Source organism: Phragmites australis, chromosome 8 (genome assembly GCF_958298935.1).
Source record: "Phragmites australis chromosome 8, lpPhrAust1.1, whole genome shotgun sequence".
Classification (NCBI taxonomy): domain Eukaryota; kingdom Viridiplantae; phylum Streptophyta; class Magnoliopsida; order Poales; family Poaceae; genus Phragmites; species Phragmites australis.
In genome coordinates, this window is record NC_084928.1 from 28,374,424 (window position 1) to 28,395,650 (window position 21,227).

Genomic DNA, 21,227 nt, shown 5'->3' on the forward strand with positions numbered 1-21,227 from the left:
CTCAGTCCATGCACCATTCCCCAGCCACCATAAAGCGGGAGAGGTAGAAGGATACTGAACTGGCTCAACTCGACCGACTTTTTGGGGTGATCTATAAGAACTATTATGTATATGTGTGTGTTTGTCAATGTCCAACACCTTCATTGTATGACATAAATTACTATGTATTAATGAAGATATCTTTATTATTGATTTACATTAAATATATGTCTCATTGTATGCATGTATTAAGGGGGAAAGAGACGGAGAGATTAAGGAGAGAGAGAGGGCAGAGAGATGGAGGATAGGGAGGAGAGGGGAGGGAGGCCGGAGATAATCTTCGACTATCACTGCTCGTTACTCGCTGTCGGCTCTAAACTAGCAGCGAATGGAGTTTTAGACCGACAACCAGACTAAATGTTTGGCCTTAATGAAATGGGATGGACCGTGAATCCTCTCCGGCCAATGTGCCTTTACTAGTACTCCAATTTGACTGACCTATTCCATTGCCTCCTACTGATGCCAAAGGGTGTTTTCCTCAAACGCGATTGGAACCAGAATAGGCTGCCTGACAAGTGTGACATCGGGCAACAAATTGGAACAGAACGGGCCACTAGTCTCTGATCTGAATGCCGCACCTTGGCAGGGGTTCTACAGTAGTGATAGAAGCAAACTCAGCTTGATGGGTTTGTAGATTGGCCAGGTTCTACATACTCTTGGTTCAGCAGTGATGATTGTGAGTGTGTCTTCCCTAGCGATGGTGATTGAAATAAGACCAGAAATGACAAGGGCATGGGAACTGAAATAAGACGAGTAGAACCTATTGGGCTTTGGTGGGACACTCCGCAGTTTACAGGGACTGAAATGAAAATGAAGGCTTCTGATGTGGATCCAGATCTCTTGACTTTAGGGTGTGAAGTTACAGAAGAAAAATAAAATGTGAGATGATGAACATTATCCTAACGTAGAAATATGGTAGCGCGACAACTGATTTTACTGTTTATAGTGTATTGTAGCATTAAGATCTTATCCGTTGTTTTACGATCCAACGGTGATTTTAAATTGTTGTGCACCGTTGAATTATGGATGATAAAGCGACGGATAAAATCTTGATGCTACACTACACTACAGTAAAATCTAATGAAGTTGCTACATTGATTTCACAGTGAGGGGATCCGGATCCACAACAAAAATACGATTTCCGCGGAAGCAACGGCGTCCAACTGCAATGCGCTCATCCATTGCCGCGCCGCCGCCGACGAGAAGAAAAGGGGCGCTCCGCTGCTCCTCCGCCGCTTCCATGGCGACCCTGAGGCTCCGAATCCGCGCCGTCCCCCTCCGCCCGCTCCTCCTCCTCGTCCCGCTCATCTACTCCTGTACGAACCCCTCCCCCCTCAATTCCCGCAAGCACGATGCAATGGGACCGTCCCTGACGATCCAATCTGTGCCAGTGTCCAGGCTGCTCCTCTGGGCGCCGGAGGGGAGCGTTTGCCTGCCACCTCCCGCAGCGCCGAAGCGGCCGGACCGCCTGCCGGCCAGGACCGCCTCCAGTGCCAAGGTTTCCCCTCTTTCGCTTAGGCAAGCTCCATTCGTGCTGAGTTTAGCGGTCTCTATAGGGGCTGTTTGAATCTTGGGTCTAGGGGCTGTTTGGATTTGGAGCCCAATCCCTGCTATCCAAGCAATCCCTTATCAAAATAACTGTGCTAGAGCTAGAATTTTCTTGATGAGGGGTAACGATTTAACATCGGGTTGTCCAACAAGCAAAAGTTGAAAATGTCAAAGTATAGATGGCTTGTAGTAGAGCCAACATCTTAAACAAATTAATTCAGCGATTTTCATGCTTTGGAAACGAGTACCAACATCACTAATTTGTATAAAAAAATTCTGGTTTCTTGAGTTAAGAATGGGCTGAGTATGTTCCACTACAATATTTATGTTCCCAAGAAAAGATGGTGATACAATTGTACGGTTTTTTCTCCAACATGGCTCTGCCACTGTAAAATTATATGTTGAACTAGATTTAGAGCCTAACTAATTGGAACCTTGTTTGGTTATGATGGGTATAGGGTAAAACCAGGATAGCAAACATCAATTTTACGAGATCAGTTCATCCGATGCAGTAAATTAAACATTTCTAATGCATTGACTGGGAAAAAAATAGCAGATTATAAAGGAGAGGTAGTGTTGCCTTTAAGCACCATGTTTCAGATAAATCTAGAATGTTACCGTTGCCCTTAGATCTCCAACAGTTGTTTAATCCTATCTATGATGTTCTGTAATCTTTGTTTAATAGTGGTAGATTGGCTTCCAGCGATCTCCAGTGAGTACCTCTATGCTGTATGCAACAACAGCACATAGTGATTGGCTTCATGTGACTGACGATGTTTTTTCTCATTTTTCTCAGGACTTAAAGCGCTGAATAGGACTGGAATATCAAGTGATGGAAATCATTGTGGAGAACATATTTCTTTTGTTATGGTATTCACAACCTGCAGTTCTGACCCAGCTGTAGATGGCAAAGTGCTATCAGACACTGTAACTGTCGGACGATACTCATATGGCAAGATTGAAAGGTCCATGGCCATTCTTAACACTTTCATCAGTTTCATACAGGTACCTCCTCCCTTTCCTTTCGTTTGTGTGATAATGGATAACTGATAACCGATAGTTAAATACTTCAACAGAGATGTTTCAAATCATGTATTTTTTGCATGTTGTGCATGATAGATAGCAAAAACCTCCGCCATAGCTCCATCTATTAGTTACAGTTGAATTTCTATTTCCTCTCTTTTGTTCATGTGATACTGGTAACCACTATTTCAACTAAGATGTTTCAAATTGAGTATTTTTGCATGTTGTGAAATAATTGATCATGGATAGCACCCCCCCCCCCCCACACCCATCTATTAGATTTACAATCGGATTGCTACTTTCTCACTCTTGGTCAGTCCCTTTTTTTTTTGGGGGGGGGGGGTGGTAAGAATATAGCAGAGGTATGTAATGAACACTGTATGAATGCAAGTACTGACATCACTATTGTAACCTTTTCTGGAAAATACGAATGAGTTTACAATCCCATCACCTATGCACCACAACAAATAGCCATTTTGCATCTAAATTTAACCTTAAAAAGTACAGTGTGCCACATGATCTCCATCAACAGTAATAATTCTTGTTGTTTAACACCCGATCCTATCTGTAGAACTCTGCAGGTATCAATGCCAGGAAGCAAAGTGATCATATTAACTGATCCTAATTCAAAGTTTTCAATAAATCAAGGGAGTGCTACACTATTGCCTATTGAAGGAAACTATTCTTGAGGAAATTTGATGCTTCAAAGAATCAAGTCCTACATTGTAAGTCTACGCTTCACTCGATAAAATATCTTATTTGTTCTGCATATGCTTCCTCAAAACTACTGCTTATGTGATCTATGCATTATTTTCTACTGAAAGAGTTGTGTGTTTATGTATCTTTGACCCCATATTCAGGCATTTCTGGAGCAAAAGCTTGTGGAGTTTGAGATGGAGGGGTTTGATCCTTTTGTTTTAACTGATTCTGATATAGCTGTGGTTGACGATCTTGGACATATATTCAAGAAATATCCCAGAAATATCCCCATTGTCACCTGGCTCTTACTTTTCGTAATAACAAAGGTCAGCCTTTAAATTCTGGGTTTGTAGCGATAAGAGGAACCAGAGATGGCATCTCTAAGTAAGTTGACAACAATTGAAGAGATTGTAGTATAAAAGGTTGGCAGTACTTAAAATAACCTCTCTTTGTAATGTTTCAGAGCTGCGGAATTCTTCAAAGAAATCCTTGAAGCTTACAGCTTAAAATATATGAAAGCTTCCCACATGCTTGGTGATCAATTGACCCTGGCATGGGTTGTAAAGTCTCATCTACCATCGGCTTTTGGAGAATTTTCTAAGCATCAGCCATTTACCGGTGAAGTCAATGGAGCATCTGTTCTCTTTTTTCCTTGTGCTGTTTACAACTGGACTCCACCTGAGGGTGCTGGACAGTTTCATGGTATGCCCTTGGATGTTAAGGTATAACATTTTTCTTACTTGTAAGGAACTTATTTGATCCAATTTCTTCTCTTTTTCTTCATGGAAATTATTTTTAGTTAAACATGTATAGAAAATAGTATCTTTGCAAGCTCTTTGTTACGCATGATTCTAATATAAACGAGTATGAAAAATAGGAAAATTGGTTTCTATTTTTCTTTTTGATGTATCTATGGCATTATGATTTAATTACTTTCTTGAGACTGCAATAGTTATGTGCATAGTAAATTAGTAATAGTTCCTTTTGTTACCAATACGCTATGCTTTCCTTTGATGAGCACTAGGTCGGTTTTACACTTGCAAATTTTGGGCAGTGCTCCGCTCTCACAGGATCATGTTAATTTACTAATTATGCACATTGCATAGCATCCTTGTATTTGTTTTTCATTAACTATGATGCACATAATAATTCTTGACATAATATTTTCAGGTTGTCCATTTCAAAGGCTCAAGGAAGCGTTTGATGCTTGAGGCATGGAATTTCTGTAAGTCAACCTCTGTGTTGTCTGATACGCTTTGCCTAATCTTAAAGAGTGGCCGGACAAAATATGACTTTTGAACCTCTAGTACACATGAAGTAACTCTCTCTCTCTCTCAATTTGGGGATACCTGTGAACAGGGCTTTACAAAACTGCATTCTAAATAATGTGGCTATAGTCATTTCTGGCATGTAAGGAAGAAATCAAAGGATTTAACCAAGCGTTGCTCATGTGTTTTTGTTTATTTAATTGACCCATTATTTTAGGTTTCTTTTCCTATGCCTTCTAAAGGTCAGAAAAATATTAACTGTATTGCTGTTCGACTTTTGGTCCTCTGAAGTACACTTGTGGCGTTTGCAAGTTGTCCTGTGTCCACCTTTGTCTAATCTTCACCAAACCTAGTTGGCTGCTAGAATGTGCCCAGTATGAAGTGTTATTGTCGGTAACATAGAACCGGGGGTCCCGAGTCCCGAGACCAGGACAGCAGAGTGCCACGTGGCGCCTTTTCTCGGGGACTTTTCCCCGAGGTCCAAGAAGACAAATTCCGGGAGAGGGTGCTCGAGGTCATGAACAGTGGTCCCCGAGGACCCGAGTTCCCCGAGGATCCGAGAAGTACAAGTTCCAGAAGAGGGCGCTCGGGGCCATGAACAGTGGTCCCCGAGCACCCGAGTTCCTCGATGACCCGAGCAGACACAGTTCTGGGAGAAAGTGCTCGGAGCTATGAACAGTAGCCCCCGAGCACCCGAGTTCTCCGAGGACCAAGAAAGGGTATATCCGGGAGAGAGTGCTCAGGGCTATGTACAGTAGTCCCCGAGCACTCACAGATCTCCGAGGACCTGAGAAGCCCTTCGCTGGTGGTCCCCACAAGGGCTCAACAGTGAGGTGTCAACTGGTGAAAGGCCCGATGTTGCATTTAAGAGGGCGCGTGGCCTGTCACTTCCAACCGCTCCCCCCACTCCTGCTGTCAGCCCTTGCCACTTCCTAGCAGGGAGGCGTAGGGATATTTAATGCGGTGGGTCACATCACGCTTCATCCGGCGCACCTCGGGATAACGTCGCAGGGCTCGAGGAATATCGCCTGCCGCTCTGCTGTGTCAGGCTCGCTCTGACCGGGCGGGCACGCTTGGTTGCTCGGTGGCTTCCCGGTGGGCCCTCCCTGCAGCACTCGCTGAAAAGCGGGATGATGACGACAAGACCGGATGAGAGCGCGTTTTCAGCCCCCCCCCCCGTCACATTAAACTGCAGTCCATGATAATTGCTTTCCATTTATGGCGCTTTGGAACTCGCGCTATCTTTTCTGGGCATGCTAACCGTCCCGACGGGGTATAAAAGGGGGGCGGGCTCCCCGAAGAAGGAGATAGAGTCCTTCAGATCGAGCTCAACAGAGATCAAGTTCTTCGAGAAGGAGTTCTTCAGGACCGAGACAAGTTGACGAAGAACAAGAAGCACGAAGCTCTAGACTTAGATAAAAACCCTTGTAACACAAGAGATCCTCGGAGAGGTATTTTCAGAGCATTTATAGCATACACACAGGAGTAGGGTATTACGCTCTGTGCGGTCCGAACATGTCAAATTCTCAGAGCATTTATTTCCTCCTACATCTGATCATCCAACTCACTGCATCTCATTTACTCCTATTTATTTTACGTACGAGGTAGATTCAGAATCATTCTCCCAGCCAAATCTCAAAGGGGTCTTTCCGGACCCCTGTTTGTGGAGTTCATCCTCCGACAGTTATATTGAGAAGTTTTTCTATTCTTTACAGTTAATCCTGCTCAATGGCGTTTCATGTTCCTCAACAAAAACGTGCAGTCACTGACATATGCTAATTCCTATAGCACAAGGATTCAACTCCGATGTTATTGAGTCTGACTCACAAGAACTCTGAGCCGGCATTCAGAATGAAGATATCATTCAGAATGTAAGGAGATATGTTCAGCTAATAGTAGGGAACGTGACAGAATGTAAGGAGATGTGTTAGGACCCACACAGGCAGCATCATACAGTAGCATCTAGCAGGGTGACCATGTAGGAATTCACCTTTTGTTTTTGGTGTATTCCTTCTGTAGAATTTGTACCATGGTTCCCATCATGGTGGTAGAGGTGATAACACCAGATGTTTTATGTTAATTGGTGCTGGTGATGTTCCCCTATGGTTATGGCTATTCCTTTCCCTAGCGTAGTTTCATCTACATTGTGGCGCTTAACATGTTCACAAAGATATTATCATGAAAGCACATGAATTGTTTTCAGTTTTCATAAAGACGTTATCATGAAAGCACATGAATTGCTCCAACCGAAGAATGTTAAACACTAGCAGAACTAAAACTGAATCTGCTAAAGACGTGCTATTTAGTCCTTTGATAGTCTTTTCAAGTGGCTCTCCCTGTCTTGCAAGTGCTTGCATGTTACAAACGAGCACTTCCTGGTCTGCAAATCTACCTTTCAGTCAGTCAGAAAAAAACATGATTTGGATTGCTAAGACTGGAAAGATTTAGATAGCCAAAAAATCTCAAAATAGCACAAATTCCAACCAGTTTACGGGGTATATCAGGTCAACATAGACACAAGTAACAAGAAAACTCTTCCATAAACATCAATTCAAGGCCTAAATAGTTCTGCCTCCGGACAAACGAAAACTCACTTGAAGCATTTCGCATCAAGCAAGGCCTCGCCCTCGAAGGGCTCCTGATCCTCGATCATGGTGTTGACACGCTCCTTCTGGCCCTCATCTGAGATGTCAACCTTGGTCCACTCGTAGAGCTCCATGTCGTAGACCTCATCCATGACGAACTTGGGGATATCCTGACCACGGAACAGCCAGAGCCCCTTCACCTTGAAAGGGGGCTCGGAGCCGATCACAAGCATCTTGCCAAAGGCATACTTGCGGCACAGATCCATCCGCTGCAGGAACCCACCAACCTTGTTCATGGTCACAAATGAGACGGTGTTCTCATCATTGTACTTGTAGTCACAGAACCACAGAGAGTAGCCCTCTGGGTCATACATGTCCCAGAAACCTGAAACATTGATAGCATATAAGTTTTGGTTGAAATTTTGAAAGTATGGAAAATGAAAGGAATCCAGCTCATTCATCTTGACTAATTTACTCAGATCATCATAAATTGCTGTCGCAAACTAGAATAGTACTATAGTATTCCACTGATTAGAACTGACATGCCATGTAACTGTTGTTAACTAGAAAAAGGTCTTGATATTTTCAAATCTCTATTTACAAAAAGTAACACGGCATAAACATGCACACCATTGGGGGGAAATGCTGCCACCATTGCTCTAAGAAACATTGTAAGCGGGGACATAGAGGAAGACAGAACCAGGCAAATACAGCAATGCTCTCCCAGGGAGTGGTAATGAGAGCAATGCTGACCTTTATTGAGGGGATAGAAAATAAAATGTTATGACCTCAGAAGAGATGGCATGCCTATCGAGAGGGCATGTCAAGGCTAGCTGAGGGACCCTGGGGTCAAGGTGTTGCAGGAATGAGCAGGAGACTGGAACTGGAGAGGCTATCAAGTACAATTGGAAATATTCAAATAAGATCCACTTAGTTTTTAGGTTAATTTGGGTTGGCATAAATATTTTGTAGCTATCTATGGTTGACTCAACTAGTAACATTTATATTACCATCTATTCTAACCAATATTATTATACAAGGCCACAACCAAATTTTGTCAGGAAGAAAGCATTCAAGTCGGAACAGGGCACCCAAGTTTGTGTCCAGGTAACATTGATAAATGACAAAATCCATACATCTAGTTCCAGCATATCGCAGTTAACAATGGCAAGGAAATAACAAAATCTTTGGTTGATATCATTAAAACAATGGAGATGATACCTTTGATGGCAACCTCCCGGAAGTTGGTCTTTGTGTTTGAGTATAGCCTCTTCCACTCATCAAGGATCATCTTGCTTGGTGGCAGCAAGTCAAGAGGATTCTTTGGCTTTGGCTTTGGTGCCTCCTCTTCCTCTGGTGCCTCAACCACCTTTGGCTTCGGGGCCTCCTTCAGGGCTTCTTTCTTGGCATCCTTTGCCTTTGGCTCCTTAGGAGGAGCGGCCTTTTTCTGAACAGGAGGTACAGACTCTGCCTGCTTGACATCACCCATGACCTTCTTGAAGTTAGGCTGGTTAACCATGGTCCAGAAATACCTCTCAACATGAGGGAACTCAGATGTGAAACTCTTGGTCAAGATCCGCACAAATCCATAGTAGAGGTTGCATGTCAATACAATGTCAGCTAGAGTGACAGAATGCCCAACAAGGTATGTGTTTGAGGCAAGGTGTGTGCTCAGAGCACCAAAGGATCTCTTCAAAGAAGCAATAGCTGTTTCCTCGGTCTGCACAGGTAAGCATTAGACTATAGCTAGTTGATGCTCAATTATGTGAGATCTAAGTTACCCATCCTACAACTTACCACATGAACATAAGGAATATAGCCAAGCCTTGGGTACAACCACCATGCAACACCTGGATCAACTTCTGTAGCAGCGAAATCTATCCACTGCTCAATATGGGCCTGCAAGAACCATTAATGGATAAGCACTAAAACTTATTGAGCCATGTTACCATTTGATAAGTCACTCACTTGTTCAATCGGAGAAGATCCAAAAAGAGGGTTGTCATCCTTCAAGCGAGCAACTTACAAAAAAAAAAAAGGAGACAGGGTGATCATCAGTAGAAACTCAAGAAAGCTTCGGAATAAAAAGGTGTGGAGTTATATATACCATAGCGTGCAATAGCATTGCTCTCAAAAACAGCACCATCAGGAGTCTCCAGAACAGGCACCTGAGAAGAATAATTAGTTCCTGAACCACTATAAAGAACTATTTTATAAATAATAGGTGGTATACCTTCCCAAGGGGGTTCATCTTAAGGAATTCAGGGGTTTTGTTTGAAACACCCATCTCGAAATTCTTAACCAACTCAACCTTGACCCCACTATATTCAGCAGCAATAAGTGCCTTAAAGGCATTCTTGTTTCCATCTCCAGAATGCAATACCTACGCAATAATATTATATATTAGACATTTTTGTATTAGCAAATGAAAATCATGTATGCATATAGCAATTCAAAAGTACATATGCAAGCCAAATAATTACATTTACACCAATATCTAGTAGAAGTGAATGAAGCAGAAACATAAACATAACCCACAATACAAGCATGTTTTGCTAGAAAAGGGAAAAAAGACAGCTCCTAAAATCCACCGAGTATGGCCACATACAAGCTAATGACAGCTATTTTGTAATAGATAACATTTTCTTTATAACACGCAGCAAAAAAAGATGCTTTACCAATTCTATAAAGTGGTAGATAACATTTTCTTTATAACACGCAGCAAAAAAAGATGCTTTACCAATTCTATAAAGTAAAGGTAAGCGGAAATAGCAAGAAATGAAAAAAAAAGATAAATTATGCAGCAAAAACTAAGTGTTTACTAGAAAATAAACTGCTTAAAGACTGCTAAGTGCTAACTTATCAATTCGACAACAAGTCCACAACTCAGTCAAGTTGCCCCTCCCAACTTCTACTACTCGCACTACCCTGTTATGCTCATTGCCAGTTGGGCTCCATGCCTCCATCATGATGGACGCCCTAACGAACCCTGCATTCCTTTCCTTGCGCAGTCTCTAAAATACGATTATCACCATGGCGTCAAAGGCCTTTAACCACTACTCTACTAGTAAGCTAGCAACTCTGAATGTCGTCATGTGAATTGGGCATCATACCACCAAGTCCAATACATTTTAAACAACTGTACCGGACCTACCGGCATGAACACAGGGTACCAGCAGGTGATCTATCTGCTCGGCTCGGCTTACTGAAGGCAAAAGGATTTGGTGCTACTGAATGAACTAGAAAAGGCCTGTGATATATTCCTAAAGACGTACACAGGCCTGATCCAACGCAAAACCGACGATCGAAACAACCTAATACCCCACTCGTATGAACCATTGAGCAAATCATCCCAAATCCCCACACCGATGACTCGCGGATCCCATACAACAGAGGCGCGACGCAGCCACAAATCAACAGCACGCATTGCGCATAAGATCAAGCTAAGCGCACGGCACGTATCATCCGATACCGAAGAAGCCTAACACCCGCGTGCACCAGTATCTCCTCACAGGCAGTCCGATGCGTGATGAGCAACAAAGCCACTACTCTGGAACAGCAAGAACGAAACCGAAGGAGCAAGGAACTCACCAACGCCATGTCGACGGGAGCCGCAAGCCTCACCACCCGATCGGAAACTCAGATCTGCACACGGAACACACTACGAAAAAAATCGCCAAAACAGAAGTGAGATCGAGCACGACCGTCAAGAAACGGATAGGAGAAGCTATAATTATGATTAAATCCGTGGCGAGAAGTGATTCAAGGGAAAGGAAGGTGGATAGACTTGAAGTGATTCAGAGGGCAGTTACGTCAGGCGAGTCTAGTCCGTCGAGCAGAGGTCGAAGAAGCAGCAGCAGCAGACCGCCTGAGTGGAGGGGGGGTTTACGGAGGGAGAGAGCAGCGGATTTATGGCGGCGCAGTGGAGGGGAGGGGAGGGGGGGTGTGGCAAGAGAGCGTAGTATCTAGGGTTGAGGCGGCGGGCCTCCGGATGGCGAGGCGGGGCGGGGCGGACGGACGAGATTGGTTTGGAGATGACCTGATGGGTCTTTCCCTGTGTTATTTTGCAATTAAGACCAGGTCCTCGCAGGTCCAAGACACAAATTTCTGTAGAAAAATGCTATGACGTCAAGAAAGGCTACGGGGTCCATCAGGATTAAGGAAGAGACTATGTTTTAAAAAAACTTTTTTTTAACACGCACCACAACTAGAGCTGGACTCGGGCCATGCTATTTAGGACCAGCCAATGGCACAGCAGTTACGGTACGCCACGAGCACAAAAGAACCGGACCCGTCCGGCACGAATCATGGGTCATGTTAGGCTTCGTTACAAGGCACAATAGGCGGCATGACACGGCACGAAAAATAGGGTTTTTTTTTGTCGTGTATGGGCTAGTCTAGCACAGAAATGATCTTTTATTCTTTAATATTAAAGATATCTAAATAGGTCGTACCTACTGGATCGGTCTGAGACACGACACTATAGACATGGCCCAGACACGGCACGGCCAGAGCTGAGACGGGCTGTGCCTGGGTCGAGCGCGCGCACGGCGTGCAGGCACGGTCCTGCTGAGTTGGGCCGGCACGGGCACGGCACAGTTAGGCATGATCTAACCTAGTACGCATGGGCCCACTTATTTTCTATATTCTATATGTTTTAATTTTGTAGTTATTTTTATCTATTTTCTATATTTTTTTTTATCTATTTTTATATATTTTTAATTTTGTAGCTATTATATATCTTAGGGTTTTTGGCACTATATATACGGGGCAGAACTCGTCATTGAAAACATAAATGAATAAAGAATAAGCAGTTTTCCCCCTATATTGTGTTTCCTTTGTAATTGTTCTCTCGAGGGATCGCTGGACTATATCTGGTAGCAGCGGTTTCTCAACACGCTATCAGCACAAAGCTCTGCCGCAGGCCAAGCTAGCAGAATGAATCTGTCTGCAACCGATCTGCATTACATCGACATCGTCATCAAGCAGACAGGTCATGACCTGGTCTATATACCCTACGCAGCACGAATCTATTAAAAAATTGGAAGGTACGATCGATTTGGTACATGCTCTTGTAACTATTGCTTTTGCTTCAAATATGTACATCTGCATGAATAGCATGAACAATATGTGAACAGTAGCATATGTGCATGAACAATGGTCAATCGCATGAACTCTGCGTATCCGATCTGGTGGGGCTCGCAACCACCACCTCACCGTCGGCTGGTACCGTTGGCCACCTTCTCTGCATAGATCAGAAAAACAAGAAAAGAAAAAAAAGGGGATGCATGGCATCTCACCGGTATGCAAGTGGACAGCCTCCCCACCAGTGCTCGCCGCACAGTCACCATGCCGTTAGCAGAATCTGGTGGCCGCCCTCAAGCATAGTATGCGGTGGCTCGATGGCCACTGTCACAGATCTAGAAGAAAGAAAAAGAAGAAAATGATACCGCCCAAGGCGGCGCCACCACGTGCCGCATTGGCCGCCTGCAGTCTCCTGTGCACCCGACCAGGCCGCGCCTCTGTGCCACCTGAAACGGCGTCGTCGCGCGCTGCCACCTGATGCCGAACCGCTGGGTTGCTTGCTGTTATCACTTGGCTACGCCAGAACCGCATCCACGCTAGAGCACCGGCCGATGGGCCGCAATGGAAGCACAGGACGTCACACCACCTGCGCACATGCACCGCCCGAAGCGATGCTGCCTGAGCCTACCGCTCGCTCAATGCCATGCTATCGATGGCTTCCTAACGCCTTGCACCGCACTATTGGCGGTGATGAGGCACCCTGTCGTGCCGCGCCCGCTATGGTCGTCTCCATGCGCCGCTGCCTTGAAGCCGCCTACGCACTTGCGCTACCCGAAGCGACCCCACCGGGCCATCGCCCCGTCGTGTGCCTGACTGCGCTGCCCGAAGCACACACCATCGACGCCGCCCTGAGCATGCGGCGCCACCTAGTGTCGTGCAGGCACTGGGCTCTACAGGCCACCACGGGCCGCCGGTGCCCCCCCTCCCCGCATCAGTCACGCCGGTGTTGTCTCGCACCGGCGAGCACACCGTCTTGTCGGTGTCGCCCTGCATGGACACCGAGGACTGCCAATTGCCACTCGAAATGGTTGGGAGGCAGCTAGGGTTTCCAAACCCTAGCCGCCCCATATATGTGTGATGCAAGCGAGTCTAATGGGTTGGGTCAACCCATTTGAAGGCAGGTCGGCCCAATAATAAATGAAATCTGATAAAAATAAAGAAAACATCTGAAGTTTTATGTTTAGCCTCCCGAGTTTTTCCTCTAATTGAGCGTAGTCCCTGTCTTTTGCATTTTGGCCCTGGTTGTTCACAAAATTATCTAGAGGCCCCATTTTTGCATATTAGACCCTATGGTTTCTGGAAATTACGCAAATCCTAGAATTTTACGTATAAACCCTAGGACTTTTCAGAAAACCCTGAAGATATTTTTCTTGCAGAAAGTGCCTCTAGAATTTGAATTTTGCATTAGTTTTAGCAATTATGTAGTATTTATTTCTATGTTATTGTTATTATTTAAATTGCTTGTTATGCGTTTAAATGTAGTAATATTCATAAGTAGCACAAAAAATATCAGAAAAATTTGCAGTAATCCTAATTAGCACCATGATGCAACCTTACTAGTAGTAATGCTTGTATCACTTAAATATGAAGATGGCTAGCATCACGAACAAGGAGTTCGATGGGCTGAGTGCAGATGGCTATAACTATCTCACTTGGGCATCGGATGTCTAGATTGTACTTGGAGAGAAAAAGCTCTGTGCTGCTGTTGGCCTAGGAACAATTAGTGAAATGGTTCCAATAGAGGATGAGAATGATCATGAATTTCATTTTCTCTACCACCATCTATCCCCTTTTTGAAGGATAAGTACATAGCAATAACCAGTGCTAAGGCACTATGGGATGCACTAGTGAGTGTTTTGAGCGCCTTAAGTACACCATCAAGACTCTTGCAGAATAAGAATGGGTCCAGCTCCGTTTCTATGATACAAGCATGTTAGAGAGTACAATTTCACGCTGCACCATATTTGCACACTCCTGTGTCTCTGTTTGAAAGAAATCACAGAAGAGGAGAAAATTAAGAAGAGACTCTCTCCACTTCCCACCCAATTGCTGTAGAATCTACATTCAATCACCGTCAATCAAAATACAAGAAGTATTCTGAATTGATTGACATGTTGCAGCTTCATAAAGTTTATGACGAAGTCATAAAAAAGAAATTCTTATTCCAGCCACAAGGGAAGAGCAGTGTCCTAGAAGTCAATCACAGCTCTTTCAAAGCATGCAAGAACCTCAATAAGAAGCGGGGGAAGGGAGGAAGTAAAGTGGTGGCAGACAAGGTCAAACCTGGTGATGATAATGACAAGACAATGAAAGAAATCAAGCCATATGGTGAGCAGAACCAGAATCTGCAAAGCACCGAAGCATGTTGTGGAAGCATACCAGAAGAAGAAGAAGGATCAGCCAGAAGCACACCTCACCATTGCAGTAGGGATGGGGGTGGACAAAGTAGCCACAATTGAAAGTGTAGCATCTCACATGGAAGTTGACGATGCTCCTACACTGGCAGTAAAAGACCTTCCAATGAAGAATGCAAATGCCTCTACTTTGTCCTCCTCCACTACCATAGAAGATGCCATGAAAGATGAAGCAGAAAAGAAGCCATTGAAGAAGAAGTGGCCAGATATTTCGCATAATCTATCTACAATTAGAGTAATCAGCCATTTATTTTGTTGCTGAATTTAGAATGATTGAATGAATAAATGAAACAAGTTTAGCTGCAAGCAATATTTTTCGGTATTCATAGAATATGTGTTGTGCTCACATGGAGGAAGTGTGTATTGTGGATAGTGGAACCACAAATACCATCTAAAGAGAAAATGTATATTTTTAGTCTATTAGAAATAGCTCTGGAAAAGTGATGACAGTCACTAGTAGTGATAAATGCACAGTAGGTTTTGGAAGAGCCACAGTCATACTACCTGTGGAAACTGTGTTGCATATTGAAGAAGCATTGTTGTACCTTGAATCTACAAGAAATCTCCTAAGTTTTAAAGATATTTGCGCTAACAATTTCCATGTAGAAATTGGTGAAGAAGATGGTAGGGAACACATACTCATCATTAAGCATGATAGTGAAGTAAGAATACTAGAAAAACTTCCCTCCATAAGCAGTGGCTCATACTATACTCACATTAAAGCACCTGAAGTGTTCACTACCTTAAATAATGTATTTCTTAGTGCAGAATTATTCTCCCAATGGCATGATAAATTATGTCACCCTAGTCTTAAAATGATAAGAAACATAATCACTAACTCACAAGGTCATGTCATAAATGTAAAGAATTTCATGAATCATGAAGATTTAGTATGTCTACATATGCTACCAGGAAATTAATGATAAGACCGTCTATCTTGAAGTTATAAGATGAATTCTCTGCATTCCTGGACCGAATCTAGGGGGATGTTTGTGGTTCTATTCAGCTATTTTTCTGGCCCATTTCGGTACTTTATGTTATTGATAGACGAATCCTCGAAGTGGTTGCAAGTATGTTTATTATCTACCTGCAACCACACTTTTGCAAAGTTGATCTCGTAGATTATACAAATCGGGAATAATTTCCCTGACCATCGAGTGAAATCTATTAGAATGGACAATGCTGGAGAATTTACTTCTAAAAGCTGTCGGAGGGTTAACTCTTGTCGCAGGGATCCTGAGGGACCCCTTTTTAGAGATTCGGCCGGGGGGGGGGGGGGAGATCCTGAATATGTTCGCCGGAGAAATAAATGGGTATAAATACGATGGCCGGCAGGGTGGAACGATCTAGTGCGGAACTAAGTAAATGCGCTGGTGTTTAGACAGGTTCGGGCCGCACGGAGGCGTAACACCCTACTCATGTATGGATACTATAAATGCCCTGAGAATGTCCCTCAAGGATGTTGCTGGTTACAAGAATGTTTGTCTATCCTAGAGCCTGAGGCTCCTTGTTCTTCGGTCTGCGTGTATCTGTTGGCTTTGGGTGCTCTCGATCTTCTCTTCTCTTCGCTACTTACTTCCTCTGGGATTTTCCAACCTTTTTTTCACTTGTCTTTGTCTGTGCTGCTGGCTGCTTTAAATACCCGCCGGCAGTAGCGTGCCCCGAACGGGAGGGCACGAGTTCCAAGGTACCATAAATGGAAAGGGCGTCATCATAGCCTCTGTGCGAAGTGACGGGGGTGAAAAATACGCCCCACGCCCGGTCATCCGTCACCATAAATGCACTGGCAACGGGCGCCGTGGAGAGGGCCCATCGGGCAGCCGCAGAGCGGCCTGGCGTGCCCGCCCTGTCTTGTTCTCCTGCCACAGCAGCGCGGCAGAAGGAACGCCTCGGCCCTTACGACGTTATCCCGAGACGGGCCGGATAGCACGGGATGGGACCCGTGCATTTCATGACCCCACGCCCTTTTGCCAGAATGTGGCAGGAACTGACACCGAGCGTGGCGGGAGCAGTTGGGGGTGACAGGCCACGCGCGCTCTTTAAATGCGGCCTTGGGCCTTTGACTGGCTGACACCTCATCAGTGGGCCCCCTCGGGGGCCACTGTCAGGGGGCGTTCTGAGTCGTCGGGGAACCGAGTGCTCGGGGGTACTGTTCACCTCATCGAGCACTCTCTCCCGGGAATGCCCCTTCTTGATCCTCGGGGAACCGAGTGCTCGGGGGTACTGTTTACCTCCCCGAGCACTCTCTCCCGGGCATACTTGTACGAACCTTCGGGGGACCGAGTGCTCGAGGGCCGCTGCACGCAACCCCGAGCACTCTCTCCCGGGCACACTTGTACGAACCTTCGGGGGACCGAGTGCTCGGGGGCCGCTACACGCAACCCCGAGCACTCTCTCTCGGAACTTCCTTCAGTGGGTCCTCGGGGTACTTGGGTGCCCAGGGGGCCACCGCTCGCGGCCCCGGGCACACTTCTCCCGGTACTTAGCTTTCTTGATCGTCGGGGGACTCGGGTGCTCGGGGGTCACCGTATACCTCCCCGAGCACTTTCTTCTCGGCACTTAGACTTCGCAGATCATCGGGGAACTTGGGTACTCGGGGACCACTGACTGTGGCCCCAAGCGCCCTCTCCTAGGACTTAATCTTTTTTACCTCGCGGAGGAAACTCCGCGGGATGGCGCCACGTGGCGGATTGCTGGCCTGGCCTCGGGATTCGGGGACCCCTGGTTCCTGATTCACCGACAGCAGCCCCCGGGCCCATTGGCAGGCGATGGCCCAGAGACTGCGGATGGGCCCTTCGTCGTCAACGAGGCCGAAGCCAGTACTGACGCCACGTGACGCGCTCTTAGATACTGGTCCTTCCGGTCCATGTTTCTGGTTCGGCCCAACGGGGAGCCGAACGGACGCGCGTCCAACCGACTCTCGAGGCATGTGATAACGGGATGGGCGGCGCGTGATAACGAGGCAGGCGGCGCGCGCGTGGCAAACGCGCAAATCGAGGAAAATACGCCTGGCAACTGCTGACACCCGCACGGCCCGAGGGAGATTCGCCTGGCGGTTGCGCTGGCCGAGGAAACCGTCCCGCCGAGAGCGCCGCGGCAGGCGACGTTTGAATTTCCCTGGGGTATAAAAGGAGGAGGGGAGCAAACCGCCCCCCTCTTTACGCCATCTTGCGAACAAGCCTTCGTCTTCCTTGCGCCCCTAAGCCCTAAACCTTCCTTATGCGATCAGAGCACCCCTCTTCCCCCACCGTCCAGATCATCCCCCACCCTGACAAGATGTCGAGAGCAGGAGGAAGCCGCCGCGACAAGACACCTGACAGCGTGCTGCCGGAGTCCCGTCTTGTGAACGAGGAGGCGGCGGACAAGGTGCAGAAGCTGATGGTGCCCGAGGGCCAGCGGGGGGCCTTGGTGGTGACGCCGGCGAGCTTCCCGCCGGCGACGGACCGGCCAGGGTGCATCGTCCTCTTTACTTCATTCGTGGCGGCCGGGCTGGTGCCGCTGTTCTCGACGTTCTTCCTTCAGGTCCTTGACACGTTCGGGATCCAGTTGGTGCACCTCAGCCCCAACTCCGTCGTTATCCTGGCAATCTTCGCCCACCTCTGCGAGATGTTTGTAGGGGTGCCGCCGTCGGTGACGCTCTTCCAGCACTTCTTTGTGCTGCGGTCGGCAGGGAAGAAGAGGGGCTTCACCTCGGACGTCGTTGGTTGCTGCAACTTCCGGCTGCGGGACGGCCTGGGGGAGCAGAACATTCTCCAGGTGCTGCGGAGCAAGTGGGAGGACTAGCGGCACGACTGGTTCTACGTCGACGTCAGCCCCCACGACCGTCTGACCCTGCCGGAGATGGCGTCGGAACCCCAGAAGGCGACCTGGGAGGTGCCGCCGCAGGCGGACGCGCGGATGGCGCCGGTCTTAGAGCGCATCAACTTTCTGCGCTAGGCCGGGCTCACTTCGGTGATGGTGGTGGCGGACTACCTGCGCCGCCGCCTGGCGCCTCTGCGGGAGCGGGCCCGGCCCTGCTGGGTGTATACCGGCCCCCAGGACATCACCTGTACCCAGATCGGTGCGGAGTGGGACCTGGACAGAGCGGCGCTGAAGGGCCTGCTCCGGGTGGTGATCGGGGTGGACGACCTGAGCCGGGCGGAGCTCCCCTGGAAGGAGCTAGCACTCTGCGCCGACCCTGACCGGGTGGCGCTGCAAGCGAAGCTGACGGAGTTCGACGCCCAGGGGCTGGTCCGGCGCAGACCGGAGGCCCGGGCGCCGCAGGCGGCGGGCCGCAAGCCAGCGGTGGGGCTGCTGCAGGCAGCAGCAGCCAGGCCGGAGGAGGAGGCACCGCCGGCAGCGCCGGGGGACAGAGGGAAGTGCCCCCGGACTTTCATTCCTACGCCGACGTCCCCGCCGTCGTCGTCGCCTGGCGAGAATGGGGGAGGCCGGGACGGCCAATCGTCCAGCGCGGGGGCGTCGGCGGGGGCGGCGTCTGCGGTTCTGGAACCAGACCTTGATTTGCTTGGGCCTGGTCTGGAGCCCGGAGACCGCACGGCGGCCCCGCCGAGCCCCCCGCAGAAGAGGAGGGAGGATTCCGGGCCAACGCCATCGGACCCGGGGTACAGGATCCCGGAATCGAGGTGGCAATACCGAAGACCCAAATCTGCGTAAGTTTTCCTCCTTTTTCCTGAGCATGCCTTGCCCGGAGCAAGGACATCACTCTTTCGGATACACACACCGAGTATTCCTCCAACAATAGGTCCATTGACACGAGCTCGTGCACGTCAACTAAATCATGAGGTGAGCTCGTTCCTTAGTGTTCCTTTATATTTTGATAAGGATGGGATGCTACTGAATAATTGTGATGTATTATTACTTAGGAACACGGGAGAAGAACAGCAAGGGCGCCCAAGCCAAGGTGGAGGTCCAATCAAGTTCGAGTCCGTTTCGGAGTCCAGGACCAGCCTGCACTAAAATCGTCGCCCAGGACGCATACGGACTCCGTTTTCGACGTTCTACATATGGTTGGAAAGATAAGGAGATAAGCTTTCCAACGGGACTGGTCCCATGTCCAAATTCTTTCTGAGTCAACGGGAATCGTCGAAACAAGTGGACGTCCAGAATCTGTCAGGGTGCTGCGCCACCATCTTTTGGGCCGTTGGGCCGTGTATCGTGTTGGAGTCCATTAGGGACGCGTCCAGGGGTCCTTGGCCGACCCTAGTCTTTTATATACAGTAGCCGCCGCCCTAATTAGGGTTGGGTTTTGCTTAGATATTGATCTACACACAGTTGTGAGATTTTCGCTCTTGTTTCGGACCGACTAGGCCGCCGCAAGTGTTTGTGGAACCCCGACTTCGAGTGCTTGAATTCAATTCGCAATATTTCAGATTGCATCTTCTACGTTCTTGCTTGTGTTCTCGGTACGCTTGCAGGGATTGAGCCTTCTTGGCGAGGTCAACCGCGCGACACGGTTGATAACCATCGGAGCTGTGGTGTAGTGATGGCAAGGGAGACGATCTGTTCGGGTCGAAGCCTTTGGATCATCAACATCGAGTTCTCCACCCACCGACTTATCGCTACCTATCGGAAGATCAGGCCAACATTGCTCATCAACTGGTATCAGATTTTCAGGTTGTCCGTTAGGTAATTTCGTCTTCCCCTTTAGATTAGTCTGTTTTTCATTACCTAGAGTCCAGAAAAAGGCAAAAAAATTCCGTCAATTTCCGTTGCCCTAGAACCCTTTGTGCCTTTGCAATTTTTGTTTTCAGTTGCGCGTTGTTGAGTTTGTGTCCGTGGTCGAGTCTTGTTGCTGGTTTTAGAGTCGTGTTCTTGGTTTTTAGTCAACGCTCCGTGCTGTTTTGATCACGCCGCTATCCCATCGCCACCATCCCCACCAATAAGTCGAGCCACCACATTACTCGATTTGCCACCGCGAGCCGCCTTGTGTTACTTTCCGCCACGCCAACCCTAGATAGGTCGCAAGCCGCCTTGTATCAATTGCCCTTCCACCGCTGCCATCCTTGTTTATCTCGCAATCCTATTGCTTGCAATACCTTAAAGAGGTCAATTTCTGCAAGAGTTGCTTGAAAAAAAAAACCCTAACTCGACAGGGGTTCAGTAAAACGGCCATAACTTTCTCATACGGACTCGGAATCAGGCAAAAAAAAATTTCACGGATATCTACAGAAAAAGTTACATCCGTTGCTCCCCCGCCTCATCAAGTTCCGCTGAAATTTTTTTTCCCAAATTCGGCTCGGAAGATTGAGTATTCGAGCCGCGAAGTTTCCGCACGCTTTTCAGAGAACGTGCTTGATTTTCTATAGGCCACATTTTGCATCCGTTTGAGCTGAAAATTTCTGTGGTTGTTGCTTGTGTGCTCCTAGTTCAGAAAAAAATATCAGAAAAATACGAAGAAAAAAAAATTCGTGATTCCTACTAGTGCTAAAAGACAAAAAAGAGGAGCACATAGAGAACACCCAGATCATTGTGCTGTTTGCTGTGTCTTTCTCTGATCATCCTTTTTAGCTTTGTTTCAGCTGTTGTGCTAGGACTAGGGACACGTGATAGACCAGCAACTGTGATTC

At 47.2% G+C, this 21,227-nt stretch overlaps 1 protein-coding gene and 1 pseudogene across 1 annotated transcript; one reads left to right on the forward strand and one right to left on the reverse strand.

The window, feature by feature from the left end:
- The first annotated feature begins 1,162 nt into the window (after window positions 1-1,162).
- Window positions 1,163-5,456, forward strand: LOC133926922 (uncharacterized; annotated as a pseudogene).
- A 1,581-nt stretch (window positions 5,457-7,037) lies between these two features.
- On the reverse strand, window positions 7,038-11,125 carry LOC133926921 (elongation factor 1-gamma 3-like). Its single transcript, XM_062373096.1, has 8 exons — window positions 10,975-11,125; window positions 10,754-10,823; window positions 9,396-9,545; window positions 9,270-9,330; window positions 9,131-9,183; window positions 8,960-9,061; window positions 8,384-8,882; window positions 7,038-7,547 (listed from the first exon to the last, which is right to left on the reverse strand). Exons 2-8 carry the CDS (start codon window positions 10,760-10,762, stop codon window positions 7,168-7,170), a joined length of 1,254 nt encoding a protein of 417 aa, XP_062229080.1. The 5' UTR covers window positions 10,763-10,823; window positions 10,975-11,125; the 3' UTR covers window positions 7,038-7,167.
- Window positions 11,126-21,227: the final 10,102 nt, after the last annotated feature.

Coding starts and splice junctions, on each gene's coding strand:
- LOC133926921 (XM_062373096.1), bottom strand. Junction 9,062..9,130: donor GATCTTCTCCGATTGAACAA/GTGAGTGACTTA, acceptor TGGTTCTTGCAG/GCCCATATTGAGCAGTGGAT. Junction 7,548..8,383: donor CCGGGAGGTTGCCATCAAAG/GTATCATCTCCA, acceptor TCAATGTTTCAG/GTTTCTGGGACATGTATGAC.